Source organism: Ochlerotatus camptorhynchus, unplaced genomic scaffold (genome assembly GCF_037179485.1).
Source record: "Ochlerotatus camptorhynchus isolate MF236.1 unplaced genomic scaffold, CSIRO-AGI_Acam_v1.1 ptg000008l, whole genome shotgun sequence".
NCBI lineage: Eukaryota > Metazoa > Arthropoda > Insecta > Diptera > Culicidae > Ochlerotatus > Ochlerotatus camptorhynchus.
Genome location: NW_027040500.1, coordinates 148,982 through 165,391, shown reverse-complemented (window position 1 = coordinate 165,391; position 16,410 = coordinate 148,982). Strand labels below are relative to the sequence as shown.

The 16,410-nt window shown below is 40.1% G+C and overlaps 3 protein-coding genes across 5 annotated transcripts in view; 1 reads left to right on the top strand and 2 right to left on the bottom strand.

The window, feature by feature from the left end:
• Positions 1–1,655, top strand: part of LOC135698986 (transcription factor Maf-like) — a 197,038-nt gene extending 195,383 nt beyond the window's left edge. Inside the window, exon 3 of the mRNA XM_065219154.1 lies at positions 1,640–1,655. The gene's annotated coding sequence lies outside the window, so the exon portion shown is untranslated. The remainder of the gene's footprint in view (positions 1–1,639) is intronic.
• LOC135698851 (G-protein coupled receptor dmsr-1) overlaps positions 1–16,410 on the bottom strand; it is a 93,447-nt gene that overhangs the window by 34,293 nt on the left and 42,744 nt on the right. The gene's annotated exons all lie outside the window — the stretch shown is intronic.
• LOC135698657 (titin) lies at positions 908–9,124 on the bottom strand. 3 transcript variants are annotated; one of them, XM_065218745.1, is made up of 3 exons: positions 9,080–9,124; positions 6,761–8,539; positions 908–1,596 (listed from the first exon to the last, which is right to left on the bottom strand). In XM_065218745.1, the coding sequence occupies exons 1-2, from the start codon at positions 9,086–9,088 to the stop codon at positions 6,824–6,826; spliced, it is 1,725 nt and encodes a 574-aa protein (XP_065074817.1). In that variant the 5' UTR covers positions 9,089–9,124; the 3' UTR covers positions 908–1,596; positions 6,761–6,823. The 3 variants fall into 3 exon arrangements, with proteins under 3 accessions (XP_065074817.1, XP_065074798.1, XP_065074807.1); XM_065218726.1 differs by lacking the exon at positions 9,080–9,124 and adding an exon at positions 9,005–9,031; XM_065218735.1 differs by lacking the exon at positions 9,080–9,124 and adding an exon at positions 9,005–9,031 and having other exon boundaries at positions 908–1,591.

The window sequence follows — 16,410 nt, the reverse complement described above, 5'->3', positions numbered from 1 at the left end:
AATAATAACATTCGATTTGGTGCTAAACTACGCTATATTAAGAACGACTACGTGCGGGTTGTGCTTAATAGGCCGGGAATGGAGTAGTTAACCCTATTTAGTTTTTAAGTGCAAATTATTATGATTCTGCTTTGTGATATGAAAAAAAAAATGATTCGTATATTTTTCGCCATTAACCATTTGTGAATAGATTTTCATTAGTAGTTTATGAGAAATCAGATAATTGGAAAACAAATTTATGCTAAGTGGACTTTGTCAAAAAGCCTCTGCCCTCGAAGACTTTTTGCTATCCTCTGCCTTCCCCTAGAAAGTCTACGTGATTTATGAACTTCCCCTAGAATTATAAGTGTTTAGCTAAGCTTTTGTATGTAAGGTATTATTAATTTGATCACGGTGAAATCATTAATATATTCGAGGTTTTTTTCTTGATAGGACGGATATACTACCCATAATCGCATATCAGTCCCATCTTTGCTTGATTTCCCATCCATATGGGACTGATATGCGCCTATAATAGGCGCTTAGTACGAAGTAGTGTTATAACGTGTATCAACCATGTTGAAATGCATGAGACAAGGGGGATGTGATGTTGGGGACGTTATATTTAAGGCCTTAGCGACATCATCTGCAAAGTTCAAGCATGCATGGGAATACCTGTATGGAAATATAATTTTAAAAAATGTGTGCGAACAATAATATGACACTCACCATTACAACGACTGCAACGAGGATTAATCACCCATATCCGCGTTTGCGTTCAAACCATATTTTTCCTACCAACATTTTTTTGTTTTATTATATGAAAAGTACGGTTCGAACGTAAACGAGAACGGTGAATATGCCTAAAAGGGGTATTTCTCAACCATCAATCCATAATGAAAAACATTTAATGTCACAATTTTTCTGTTTTATTTAATCAATGTATTCTGTAGAGAAATTCATTTCCTTACTATGATTTGAAAGATTAGGATTCTGCAATAAAACATTCATGGTGTTTATCCTAAAAAAAAAAACCCTTGGAATCTGCTTTCTTGATAAACATTGCACGAAAATAAGCATTTTGAAATTTGTCTTTTGTGACTTTAGTACTTACATTGTTTGAATGACCTGTAAAATCATAAATTTGTAATGAACGTTTACTCCTGACATAAATGATTGACGATTGCTAGATTGCTGAAACAATGTTTCAAGACCGTTTCTAAATCAAACATTTTACTAGATAAAGAGCAAGGATGATTTGTACCTTAACCTACAATGTGACAATATTTTTCTTCTTCTAAATATCAGTAGCTAGCCAAAAGATAGTGACCTTACTTTACGGCAACCTTAAACGCTAGCTATCCCTCAAACTACCTCGTTAGACATGTATTTAGTGTTTATTACTCTGACGTTAAACATAATTCAGCATTATTTACACACTACAGTGCCACGTTCAAAGCAGTTCACGCAAACGAAACGCGAAATGAAAAATATAGTTTCTCCATCCAAATGATGGTGAATGATTGAAGATAAATGGAACAGGAAATCAAAATGTTTTCACTGGCAGACGATCGCAATGGCACCGTGGTAAAAAATCGTTTCTTTCTCCCGGCTGTCCTGTGGAATGAAGTTTAAAAGATTAGTAGAAATCAAATGCCAGTTAGATAAAAAAAAAACTAAGAAAACCTGCAAGTAACGATACTACTAGTGCTAGCTAATGTGCTTTTTCTAAATCTTATTAAGAAACAGGATCCCGCTCTGCTTAAACCGTTCCCTATGAGTTGAACATTAATTGACGAATTTTATCCCAAAGTGTTCACAGCACTTTCACAGATTTCAAGTAAACTTTGTGAGTGTGAAAATTGTCTAGTTTAGCAACTTGGTATATTTATTTCTCCATAAAAAAAAAATTATTTGAGTACTAACCATTTCAAATGCCTCGATTTATTATTTAAAATGGTTTTTTTTAATAAAACAATATAACTAAAAAAAACGACACAAATAAATGTGTTCTGAATTCTGAATAGTAGAAAATTGTTTGATTAAAAAATAAAAAAATAAAAATTGTGATTCTGCACTGAACAAAACCATATATTAAAATATAAGTGAATTTCTAGCAAATCCACTATCTCTAAACGCACAACAGTCTCATGAGACTGTTTGGCTTTTATGGGCAGTCACATCGCAAACAAATTCGTTCAAATTTACAGTTCAATACAAATTGAACGAGTAGTGGGGAGCAGCGAAGACAACATATCAAGAAGACTGGCAACTTTGCCTGAATCCAAGCGACAGACACAGTAGCGCTGCGCTCGAGCGAAGGTTGCTTCCATAGAAAAATGAGCAAATACACAAACCTTTCTTATAAGGATGGGACCTTTGCTATCCAATTTAATAGGAGCATTTACCTTTGAGCGGCAGATGACGGAATTGTGCCTATCTCATACCGGTTGTAAGCGAAAATGGAAGAGTTGCCAGTCTTCTTGATATGTTGTCTTCGCTAATAGGCGCTTTTAAAGGATTTTTTTCGTAACATTTGTTCTAAGAAAAAATGCTTGTAACTTAAAAAGAAATAGTCTTCACAAACACACAGATTAAATGATTTTCATGAAATACGATGTTAACTGTCAGTGACAATGCAATTCATTAATTAACTAAATTTGTAACAAAATTCAATGAAACTTATCCGCATAGATTTAACTTTTTTTTTCAATCGTTCTAGATACTGGACAAAGTTGTTTATCTAAAAAACAACTCTTCTAAAGGACGTCATGCATATTGGATTGATAAATTTTTACCTAACCCTTATGTGCGTAAGGATTTTTACGCTTTTTTTACACCGTGTTATTCAAATGGGAGCTGGGTAGCCGGGGAACCCCGTCATGCACATAACGGTCAATTCCTTGAACAGCTTTTAGCATTTCCAAACCTTTCAAATTTTTGGCGATTTTAAAGCCATTTACACACTAAGTTTTTTCTACCGAGCTCAGCTGTGCAAATCTCGACAAAAAAAGTTTTACTGAGATCTCAGCAAATATTTCATTTGTTTGCTGAGATTCAACTAAGCATTATCCGAGACTCTTGATTGCTGATTCACTTTTGCTGAGATCTCAGTGAAACTTAGTTTTGCCGAGATTTGCACAGCCGAGCTCGGTAGAAAAAAAAACTAAGTGTGTAGGCCATTTTGACGTTTTAAGTTTTTTTTTAAAGACTTTATTAGGGAGATTTTTAGCCAATTGGCTAGTTCATCTCCAAGTTTTGAAGGTTGAATTTAATCCAAGTTTAAAGGTAATTTTGAAGCTAATTGCAGAGGCTTACAGGTAGCTAGGGCGTCTTAAGCTATTCTAGCATTTTAAACATTTCATATAATGCTGTGCTATTTTTGGCGTTTCAAAAGCCGTTTTGCGATAATGAAAGCCATTTTGGCGTTTCTAGAGCCGTTCCGAGGTTTTCTAGGTTATTTTGACGTTTGCTAGTATATTAGTTCAATAACGTTTGAATTATTGATTTTTGTTTGTATTTTTCAGTTTAAATGCAAGTTTTTAAATATTAGGACTATTCTAAGCCATTGTTTTTGTGTTTCTAGGATTAATTTTTAGTTTTAAGGACATTTTACCGTCCGCAATTTTTTTTCGGGAATTTTGAAACTGTTTGCCTTTTTTGTATTTATTCATATTGGAATGTTAATAGCTTTTTTTGTTTCAAACAATTTATTGCTATTTGATCATTTAAATTTCAGGTTATGCAAGAGTTTTTGCCTTTTTCACAATTTACAAAGGCATTTTCGAGTTATTGGACCCAAAATAGTGATTTTTTGCTAATACAGCGTTTCTTTGGCAATTTTCGGCGCTCCTAGGACTGCTTTTGTATTTTCTATGTTATTTTGGGGGATTTCAGGGCGTTCTGATGATTTCGGAAATTTTTGCGTTTTAAGGCTAGTTCAGTGTAAGTTTGGCGGTATGCGTTTTTACCTTCCTAATGCATTAGGAAAAACTTACACAGTGTATCCCCACGCCAAGGATGGCCCCAGTGCACTAGGAAGATTAAGATAGATCTGATAATTTGAGGAATTTCAGTGCTTTTGATGCAGACCATTTTGTGTTGGAATTATTTTATGTTTTATGTTTAATGTGCTATGTTTTGGCGATTTTCTACCCAAATTTTCTAGTCATTTTGTATTGTCTTGAACACATTTTAGGTCATTTGTGAGCTGTCCAGGGATGAGATTTTACATTTATCGCAAGACCATTATAATGAGAGGCATGGATGCTACTCACTATACCAGGGTCTGCATATACGGTCGTTAATATTTTACTCCAATATCGGTTGACAAATACCATTAATGTGTTAAAAAACAATACATTCCGACAAAACTCACAAAACCCGGTCAAACGTCAATTGACGGCATGCACATAATGTTTTGTAAATTTTCCAATCAATAATGCAAAAATAACATTACGAACAATGAATAACGTCAAAATATAAAGCAATGAATTTTCTAACCGAAAAACTCATATATGATTATTGCACAGTTGAATTTCGCAAGGAAAACCTTCTTCTTCTTCGCATTTCAAGCTTATTGCGTGCTCTCAACTTGGTGTTCTAAGATGCACTTCCACAGTTATTAATTGAGAGCTTTCAATGCCTGTACCATTTTTGCATTAGTATAATTGTGTGGCAAGTTTTGCCCTCCTAAATGAAGCTAAATTAATTAATTAATTGGGTGGCAAGTACAATCATACTTTTATGCCCAGGAAAGTTGAGAAATTTTCCAACCCTAAAAATTCCTAGACCGAACCGGGAATCGAACCCAGCCACCTCCAGCATGGTCTTGCTTTGTAGCTGCGCCTTTACCGACTGAGCTAATGGCAAAAATCAATACGAAACTATCGATTTAAAATTGGCTCACTACTTGACTAGCCTATTGGTTCCAAGAAAATCGATTAACGTACCTCATTCTAGTCGAAATTCTAGTACTACACTATGTTTGTTTTGATTCGCTATGAAAGTTTGACAGATAAAATGAAGGGTTCGTGGATTTTCCAATGTTTCGAGGGGTACATCGATTAGCTTGGGACCGAAGATAGTACTAGAGCTGAGCCAAAAGTTGAGCACGTTTCTAGGGGTGTTAACATTTGTGCGGATTTGCAAGCGCTAGTGTACTAGCAAACTAGCACAAATTTCAGTTGCTCCTCATGCTGGTAGACGCTGATGGCCTGTTTACAAGATGCTGGCTACTTTTTTGCTCAACACCCCATAAGGGAGGCCCCAAAGGCAAATAATCTCACACGCATGAGAAATGAGCTTATCAGTTTTACGCAACACTGCCTTAGACAGCAACCCACGGTATTTTTTTATGGATTTAGATCCGTATCGCACCCGTAAATTTAGACAAACTAACTAAAACAACTACCGTAGAACCCTAAGCCGGCACAGCTAGTGTAGTGGTAAGCGTGACTGCTTTCTAACACCCCAATAGGTCTGGTTTCAATGCAACCCGAGGTCGGTGGGATTTTCTGAGGCATAAAAATCTCTGGTCACGTTTTCCTTCGGAAGGGAAGTAAAGCCGTTGGTCCCGGCCTATGTGTGTTGAATGGGTGCGGTATTCTACGCAGGTGTGGAAGCTGCCTTCCTGCACATTCGATTGCCGTCAATGGATGTTTTATGCTATAATTTTCATAAAAAGATTTCGAGTAAAATGTCTTTTTATTGCTAAAATTAAATTTTTTATCAGTGCAGTAATGACCAGTGATGGCATAATCACTAGAAAAATTACATATTTTTGCTCTCATACACATTTAGATTTTGTTTTCGTGTTCGGTAAATTTTACCGAAATCAGACCTTCATTTTGAAAGCTATTGAATTCGAAAATAATTTCAAAACATGTTCAACCTTGTTTAAATGATCAAATCTTGTCATCTTAGTGGAGATTTAGTTTCAAAGTAGCTGAAAAGCACTTGAATTTAATTGCATAAATTTTACCGAACAGTTCAGCTGTTCAGATTTTGGTAAAAATTACCGAAGTCGGCGATAATTTCTAAGTGTGTACGCTTTCAATATCACGCGGAATTAAATATTCTGCTTGCTATTGATTTTAAAAGCTCCTCTTATATTGCGAAACTAATCACAACATGTAAATTGTAGCTGAGAGATGACTACCCTAATAAAAAATAACCATAAACGAACGATAACCCAAATCATTGAACTATTCCACAAATTGTTTGGATGATACCCAGAACACGTCGTTAAGCAAATTAACAATACAATTTTTATTAGGGTAGACACAAAAATGATTCCGTTGCACATCGTTTTCATAGAAAGAGAAGGCACGCTATTCATCTCTATTTACTCTTCACCGATGGCAGACAAAACGTTATTGCTGTCAGCAGTGATGGAGGATTCGGGTTGCGTTCGGGTGTATAACAACAATCTTGAGACTCAAACTCACCACAGTTTGGTAAGAATTGTAGGGGGTGAGTTTTGGTAGCGTGATATTCGGAGCTATGATATCACAGCGTATGATATCATTCGCAGTTGTTGCTTGTTGATTTTTGTCAACGCTTGCCGCTTTTGCCGATCACGGTTTTTGGAGAGATTATATTTTTTTTATATATTTTCCAAACATTGACATTTAGTAGTTCTAACATCCCCCCATGAATGGCCCTTATCATCATTTGTATTTGGGTCAATCATTCCCAAAATAACAATCCAGCACTATCTAGCTTCGCTTCTTGCAGCAAAATCAAATATAAGCAAAGAACAACAAAGTTTTTCACTTACCTCACACTCCCAGCAGTCCTGGCACACACGATAGCCATACACACCCCTACTCCGATCGTCGCCTTAATCCGAGAAGCTATCGCTCCAGTAGGTAGAAGTAAGCGGTGCCACGCACTTGAAAAGATCTCTCCCGGTACCAACCGGCGATGGTTCCACTTTCTTCTTTTTCTCAGCACTTCCGGCTTGCGCTTTTTGCCGTTTGAGACGTTCCTCGTGCTCTTTTCGTTTCTGAATTTCCTTGAGTCGCTGTTGCTTTTTCTTCTCTTCCTTAGCTTTCAGCTTTTCCTCCCGCTTTTTTTCATCCTGATCGTGCCGTTCCAGATGGTTGGTAAGATACACCTTCGATTTGAAGGTCTTTTCACATTTCGTACAAGGAAAGAGATCGCCTTTATGAGTTTGGAGATGCTCTTTCAGCTCAACACCGGTCTTGAATGTTTCGTCGCACTTGTTGCAGTCGTGTGTCTTGCGGGGTTTTATTGGTTTATCATCGTCACTATCCGAGGAGCTGGGATCTGGCGCCTCAATGTAGACCACATTTGCTAATCCAGGAGCTTTGCTGTTCTTTGGTGGCCGGCCAGGTCGTCGGCGAGGAGTGTCCTCAGCTGCAGCCGCAGCGGCAGCAGCTGCCGCTTTTGCCGCCGCAGCTTTGGGACTGAAGCCGGGTTGGCGTCCACGTCTTCGCTTGACCGTAGTGTCAATAGTGGGTGCGCTAGATTCGCTTTTGGGTCTACGTCCCCGTCCCCGACGCTTAGATGTTCTTGTTTTCTTTTTCTTGCTCGGTGGAGCAAAACTGTCGTCCGATGTTACAGGTTCCGACTCAACTTCCGATTGAGAAACTTTATATTCATCATCATCCTGCGGTTCATCATCATTATCTTCTTCATCCGACATAGGACAGTTAACAATGACAAAATCTGTCGTTCTTCTGGACTTATTGTAACTTCGCTTCAAGGTTTGTCGCAATTCTTTATCGGTACTTTCACAGGTTGTTTTGAACTCGTACGCTATCCTGACTTTATCGACGCAACTCTTGCAGATCTTGTGCGGCAGGTGGTCACGTTCTGCTATGCGTACATTGGTGCAAATCTTCATAATCAAATCACAAATTCGAACGGCGGATTCAAATTCGAATATATCACCCAAACCCTCCTTCGACGTACAAACTCGACAAATATCCAGATCAGCCGGAGTTCCGTCCTTACGGCGAACTTTGGGCTTTTCTTCTTCTTCTTCTCCTGCCTCCTTAGTCTCAACCTTCACTCCCTCCTTGTTATCATCTTCGACTGCTCCTTCTTCCACAATAACTTCTTTTTTGTCCTCTTCAACGTTATTGTCACCGTCTTTTATTTCAGCTGGCACTACCTTTTCCTCCTCTTCTACCTCCTCTAAATGTTCCTCTTGCATCCCATTCGAGTCCAGAGCTTGTTCTTCCGCGGCTGGTTCCTCCGTCTGATGGTTTTCCTGAAGTGCTTCAGCTTCACCATCGTGATTCTGAACGGCTTCCGGTTGATCCATAATGTCGGTGCACACTTGTTCCGGGATTTGATATGTCACTTGTTCACCCGAAGCTTGTGCTGTAACGTTATTAGCAATGATAGTTTCCCGCCCTTGGTACTGATCTTCTTTCAGACCGTCAAAATATTGCTGCTGTTGCGGCTGCTCTTGCAGTTGATACTGATACTGAACTGTTTGACCTTGCAATGGTGTAATTTCACTTAATTGACCACTGTACACAATATTTCCGTAGGAATTGTTCATCGTTCCATAATTGTCCATCACCTGAAATTATATTTGAGCACGTATTTACAAGTCAGAATTTTCAGAGACCCCCATAAATATGCGAACGTTTGCATCGAAAAAAAAAGTTACGCGTATCTTCTTCTTTTTACACCAATCAAGAGAGAAAACAGACGCGTTTGCGGTGTAGTCGATTTTCACCACCTTAATTTATTTCCCATCCAAAACTAACAACTTTCGACTGTAAAAAGTCACTTTTCCTAACTTTCCGCACCAATTACAAGCACTGAGACAGGGTTTTACACACCGAAAATTAATTTTATTCGGGACGGCGTGGAAGCAAAACACAGAATATTCGGAAAATTTCGACCGCCATATTGGAATTGGGATGCGAAGCGAACGACATAAAAGAAAGTGCGCAGCGATGCCAGCATTGATGAAAAGAAAACAAAGAAACAATTAACAGGTAGGGGATAGGACACGGTACGATTAAGCATATTTTTCTACCCAACTGTACATAAACATAAATCAGAACGACTGAATATAGCTCATTGTAAACAAGAAATAATGAATATCTCTTACTGCCGCCATTTATGTCCAATTTGAATTTCAAGTGGCGACGAGGAAGATCGAATTTCCTACTAGAGCGATTGCATTTGTGGTGGTATTGCTGCTCATGCTCAAAGCTACCGTGACGTCACTTGGTATGTGTGTAGAACTTGATGGTGCAAAGGAAATATTTCAAAGCGTCAGATGCATTGAAACGTTTCCTTAGTTGAAGCGGGTAAACGTTGTTGTTGTTGTTGAACGTTTCGTCATAATGAATAAATTAATTATTAAAATGAGGAGCACAATAGGAATGATTTGTTTGTTTCTGCTTTCAACGTTACAGTAAAGTGTCATAACATCGCGCGTTGCCTAATTTCTATGCCTGTACTTGCTGACACTTGCATATTAGTCCCATATGGTTTTTCATCATTATCGAGTATTCCGCATGAAAGGTGTTTGTTTATGTCGTACTTTAAAAAATCACACTGAAAATGACAATTTTGTATGGAAAAAATGCGAAAAAGAAGTCCCAGAATAAAAGTACCCGCATTGCTGTCTCATTAGGGTGCTGCATTTTGAAAAAAAAAGTATTCGAAATCATTAAGGACACCCACCAGTTTGATTCATATCTGATTAGACGCTCCTAGCGGTCCTCATATAGCCTTCGATCTGGTTGACCACCAGTTCTCGTGTCAGGTAACTTAGACTGGTATATGTCTGACCGAAGCCTACCGTATTTTTTATTGTTCAACAAATGATTCAAATTTTTATAATTAACAATATTTGCTTCAGAACGATATTATTAGCTTGGTACACTACGCATTCGACGTCTGTCTGATGCATCGCAGTCCAAATTCCGTTCACGTTCAATTGTGCACCGCTACCCAACTGCTAATCTATATAAAAACCTTAACAGTGTAAATAGTTGAGCACACGCTGGATCTCAGCAATGATGTAACTCTAGTGCAATTTTGTTCATCATTATGAGTTTTAGCCCAGAATGAATGAAACATAACCAAAATGCAGCTTGAAACATGTTCATCGAACAAAGATACAGTTTAAAAAAAACATGTTTGGAAAGGTGGGGCAAGCCTCGTTTAGAGGTTATGCAAATGGTTTGAAGTTTGTATGGATATTATGACGAATTCGAGGGCGAATTAGGGTAGAGAACTACTTCGGCCTAATCGCAAGGCTGGTAGTGGGTATGTGATATAATAGTAACCAAATAGTAATTTTTTTTCCTCGATTTGTTTTCCGTCGATCTTGTTTTCCGTGCTGAGCACCAATGCTACCGACGCCAGGGAGGCAGTTCTCACACCTGGACCCTACCTATCGACCCATCAACTCATGAACCGGGGACCAACGGCTTTAATTCCCTTCCGAAGGAAAGCGTGATCAGAGATGTTATGCCTCAGAACATCCCGGCGGCGCCGACTTGGATTGAACCCAGGCCTGCTGGGGTGAGAGGCAATCACGCTTACCACTACACCACCGGCGCCGTTCAAATAGTGATTTGAAAATAATAATAAAAAGTAACCATAGTGACATTTGTTGATAGTAAAGATATGATTCAAATCTTTGATTGCGATTGATACTTCGAGAAAATTTATAAACTTGAGCATTTTCATGCTTCTATAAAATAAAACAATTGGTTTTATTAATACAGCACACAGTGGTTGAAATCGTCATTTTTGAGCGCTTAATTAATAACATCTTTATTTTGATATTTAGGGCTATGGTGTCTTCTGAGAAGTTTATCAGTAAATGTATGCGCTTCTTTTGGGCTTTTCAGCACAAGGATTAATCCCCCTTACAGTGAGATAGAAAATTTATTTTTTCAATTTTACAATATACAGGGTTAGTGTCTTCACAAAAGTTTGAGGAATCATGCTTTTGAATAACTTTGTCCAAGACACCTAAACCGTAACTTGCTCACTTTTGGAGATATGTTACGTTATTTGTCGACAACCCCTTAAAAGTGGTTTTTTAATCATAACTTTTTTATTATAACTTTTTAGACTTTGAGGTGTTCTAGAAAGTTATAGACAACGCAAAATACAAAACTTTGTCCAATATAGCAACCCTGTAGTTTTTCAAATTAAAAAGTTATTAAGTTTTTTCTTGTTTTTTTGGCCATTTTTTATGTATTTGTAACTCAATGTGGTGCAAAATGGTGCAAGTTATCAACCATGCATGTGAAACTTCAAGTAATTTACTTTAAGATGGTGGCAAAACTCTAAGACTGTAAGCGACTGTAAGGTATGTTTATTTTTTTTTTTTATATTAATTTATTTGTACAGGCTCAATCGAATAAACTTTACAGAGCCGAGTTATCATTTTCATTATACATGATTAATGTCTTAAATCTAGAGTTAAAGGAATTGAACCGATTACTCGCGGTCGTCTCGAGGTTAGTGGAGATTTACAATTTTTTGGGTGGGGAAAGGGAGAAGGAGTTTTGAAATATGATTTATTATACAAATATTTAATTAATCCTAAAACATGAACTTATTTCTATTCATCTTGAAGACAAACATTAAAAAAAAAAAACCTACACGCACAATACACAAACTAAACACAAGGTTAATCAAACTTACAATCTAAGGTTAGTATTCTTAAAGTAAACATATATGAGTTTCATAAACTCCAGATCACGTCTAGCCAAAATATCCCGAACTGGAACATTAGGTTGTCTACCTCGAGCCCGAAGGGAATCGCACAGCTCAGATCTGACTCCACGATGCTCAGCACAAGACCAAAGGATGTGATCGGCGTCTTGGTAACCTTGTCCACATTCACAGAGATTGCTGTCTCCCAGCCCAACACGAAACAAGTGAGCGTTTAACGAATAGTGATTGGACATGAGGCGAGACATCAGACGAATGAAGTCTCGACCCACATCCAACCCCTTGAACCAAGGACTCTTCGACACCTTAGGGATGATCGAGAATAGCCATCGTCCCAAACTTCCTTCACTCCATTTATTTTGCCAGCTGGTGAGCGACTGTTGACGATAAATGAAGAAAAATTCATTGTAGGCGATTTGTCGATCGTAAATATCGCCTTGCATAGCGCCCACCTTAGCAAGTGAGTCAGCCATCTCATTGCCCGGAATCGAGCAATGAGATGGGACCCATGCAAAGGTGATGACAAAAGATCTTAAAGATAAAGCACTTAAAAGCTCTCGTATTTTCATGAGAAAATACGAGGAGTGCTTTACCGGCCTCATAGAGCGAATAGCCTCGACAGAACTGAGACTATCCGTAAAAATAAAATAATGATCTGGTGCAAGTGAGGCGATCGTTTCTAGCGTATAATGTATTGCCGCCAGCTCAGCAACATATACGGAACAAGGAGCTTGAAGCATTCGAGAGGCGCTATGAAATTCGTTAAAAATACCAAAACCAGCGGACGACTCTATTAGTGATCCATCTGTGAAGAACGATCTTGCGGAATCAACTTGGCCAAACTTTGCAGCATAAATTGACGGAACAATCATGGAACGATGATGTTCTGGGATTCCACGAATCTCCCGCGTCATAGATAAATCAAAACTAACTGAATTGCCGAAGTCGGAGAAGCATACACGATGGGGATTATGCTGTGAAGGGCTGACATCCTGAGTTATGTACACGTAGTACAATGACATAAAACGAGTTTGAGGGTTTAGCTCAAGAAGCTTCTCAAAGTTTTCGATTACCAGTGGGTTCATAACTTCACAACGGGTGAGGAGCCTGAGGGACAATTCCGAAAACCGATCCGATAGTGGCAACATGCCCGCCAACACTTCGAGACTCATCGTATGAGTCGAGTGCATGCATCCTAACGCGATACGAAGACAACGATACTGGATACGTTCCAGTTTGATGATGTGAGTTTTAGCCGCCGACTGGAAGCAAAAACTACCGTACTCCAAAACCGATAAAATCGTTGTCCGGTACAACGTTAGAAGATCTTGCGGATGAGCTCCCCACCACGTTCCGGTAATTGTTCGGAGAAAATTGATCCTTTGTTGGCATTTTCGTCTCAGATACTCAATGTGGGATCTCCAGGTGCATTTGGAATCGAACCAGACCCCAAGATATTTGAAAGACATGGAATGAGTGATCGGCTTACCAAAAGTTGAAGCTTCGGTTGTGCTGGGCTATGCTTCCTAGAAAAAACGACCAACTCAGTTTTCTCCGTGGAGAATTCGATACCTAGCTGGATAGCCCAAGTAGACAAATTGTCTAAGGTATCCTGTAAGGGTCCTTGCAGGTTGACCCCTTTGGGCCCTGTCATAGACACTACGCCATCATCTGCAAGTTGTCTCAACGTGCAGTTGTCACTTAAACAATTGTCAATTTCTCTGACATAGAAATTGTACAAAAGGGGGCTTAAACATGAACCCTGGGGGAGACCCATGTAACTAAATCGAGAAGCTGTAGAGTTTCCATGAGAAAAGCTCATATGTTTCTCTGACAGCAAATTGTACAAAAAGTTATTAATTAATGGGGAAAGGCCACAAGCGTGGAGTTTGTCTGAAAGGACTTCAACCGATACTGAATCAAAAGCCCCCTTAATATCCAAGAACACAGAAGCCATTTGCTCTTTTTTAGCAAAAGCCAACTGGATTTCTGTGGAAAGCAACGCGAGACAGTCGTTCGTTCCCTTACCCCTACGGAAACCAAATTGAGTATCTGAGAGTAGGTGGTTCGTCTCAACCCATTTGTCGAGGCGAAAAAGGATCATTTTCTCCAACAATTTTCGAATGCACGATAACATCGCGATGGGACGATACGAGTTATGATCTGACGCGGGTTTTCCAGGCTTTTTAATGGCTATAACTCTCACTCGCCTCCAATCATCTGGAACAATATTGAACTCCAGGAACTGACAAAACAAGTTCAACATGCGCCTCTTAGCGACGTCTGGGAGGTTCTTCAACAAGTCGAACTTGATCCTATCAGCCCCCGGAGCCGAATTGCGACACGAAAGGAGCGCGAGTGAGAGCTCCAGCATTGAAAAAGGCTGGCTGATCTCGTCTACCGAATTCGTCGTTTCGCGAGGAATCATCTGTGCCGGCACGGAATCAGGACATACTTTTCGCGCGAACTTGAGAATCCACCGATCCGAGTACTCCTCGCTCTCGTTGTTTGAAGACCGGTTACGCATCCTTCGCGCCGTGTTCCAAAGCGTATTCATCGACGTTTCGCGCGATAAACCGTCCACGAATTGCCGCCAGTATCCGCGTTTCTTGGCTTTGATGAGGCTCTTGAGTTCGTGTTCAAGAGTCGAGTACGCTTCGAAATACTCGGGTGTTCCGCGTTTCCGGAAAAGCTTAAACGCGTCGGACTTTTTACGATAAACCTCAGTGCATTGCTGGTCCCACCAAGGGGTAGGAGGTTTCCTACGAAAAGACGTTCCTGGAACCGGCCGAGTTTGAGCTCGAAGCGCGCTGTCCAAGATCAGATTGGAGAGGAAGTTATATTCCTCCAACGGTGGAAGCTCTTCTACCGACGACACGGCTTCATCTATCGCGGTCTTGAACGTTGTCCAATCGATATTACGGGTGAGGTCGTACGCGACGTTAACGGATTTCGACGAATTGAACCCACTGGCAACTGAAACTTTGATCGGCAAGTGATCACTACCGTGGGGATCTTGGATCACATTCCACGTGCAATCCAACGATAATGAATTAGAGCAAAGTGTGAGGTCTAATCTACTTCCATTTGAAGATGGACCAGCCAGACGTGTTACTTCTCCGTTGTTAAGAATTGTCATATTGAAGTTATCACAGAGGTCATATATCAAAGTAGAACGGTTGTCATCATACAGTTCCCCCCAGCCTGTACCGTGGGAATTAAAATCTCCCATAATCAACCGTGGAGTAGGAAGAACTGAACAGATATCTGAAAGTTGTTTTTGACTAATCGAAACTCGGGGAGGAATATACACAGAAGCAATACAAAGGCTCTTGCCTTTAACAAAAGCCTGACATGCGACAACTTCAATACCTGGAAATTGTGGAAGATTCACTCTATAGAAGGAATGGCACTTTTTGATCCCCAAAAGTACTCCTCCTCCACGCGAATCCTCACGATCCAGTCGAATAATGTTAAAATCATGAAAAGGAAGATCGATATCTGAAGAGAGCCAAGTTTCACACAGAGCAAATGCATCACAATCATTATTGTGAACCAAAAACTTAAACGATTCTATCTTAGGAATAAGACTTCGACAATTCCACTGTAGAACAGTGATCAAATCCCCGACCTCGTTTGGAAAATTATCCATCGAAGGAGATGATTGCTGCAAGGAGGGGCCACTTCAATGTCAACTGCTTCAAGAGGGTTTTCACAGTAGGAAGCATTGCCAGAACAATGCTTTTCAGAGGATCAGAAATATCGAGGTATTTGAGGATACTGTCCACAATGTTATCAAATGAGAACAACCCAGATGAAGAAGGGGCTTGTGTTCTGAAAATTGGGGCATCGGGGGTTTTGGATGTCCCCGGGAGAGGTGGAAAATCCTGGGTATAATCAGTTCTGCGGAATCCAGGAGGAGTAGAAGTCTCCTTTTTTCCACCACTCCTTGATTTGGGCAAGCTGATTTGGGGTTCTTGATCTGCAACTTTCCGCGAACGGATGCGTTTTCGTTTCCGGGCAGAACCTTCCGGAAAACTGAAAGAAACTCCCTCCTCAGCCAAGTCAGAGCCAGACTCGTCATCTGACAAAAGAGCGAAGGGATTTGTTTCGTTGGTCGATGGCTTGGCTGTCTTAAGCATTTCTGCAAAAGACCGCCTGGAACGTTCTTTAAGAGAGCGCTCTAGTTTTTCCCCGCGTTGTTTGTACACCGGGCATGACGAGAGACCATGAGGAGTTCCCTTACAGTACACGCATTTTGGTGCAGTGACTGTGCAGGCGCCATCCTCGTGCTTCTCCCCGCATTTGGAACAGCGTGCCTTGCTACCACAGTGGGACGCCGTATGTCCCAACTGCTTACAGTTTTGGCAGTTCATGACCCGGGGAACGAACAAGCGCACAGGTAGTCGAAGTTTTCCCAGCTCGATGTAGTGAGGAAGGGCTGAACCAGAAAAGGTCACACGGAACGAGTCTGTGGGGGTAAAACTCTTTTTACCCTCGCTGACAGATACTGAGCCCAGTTTTTGGACATCCAGTATCTTCACCGGGGGGAGCAAGGGGTTCTTGAAACGGCCAACCGCCTGCTTCTCCAAGATCTCGGGGGTCAGACTCGCTTCGGTGACCACACCTTCGATCTCCACATCACGAGCTGGTATGTAAACCCTGTACTCAATAGTAAAGAGCTGGGAGGCAGCAATCTCGTTAGCCTGCTTCAGGTTAGAAACGACAACACGAAGT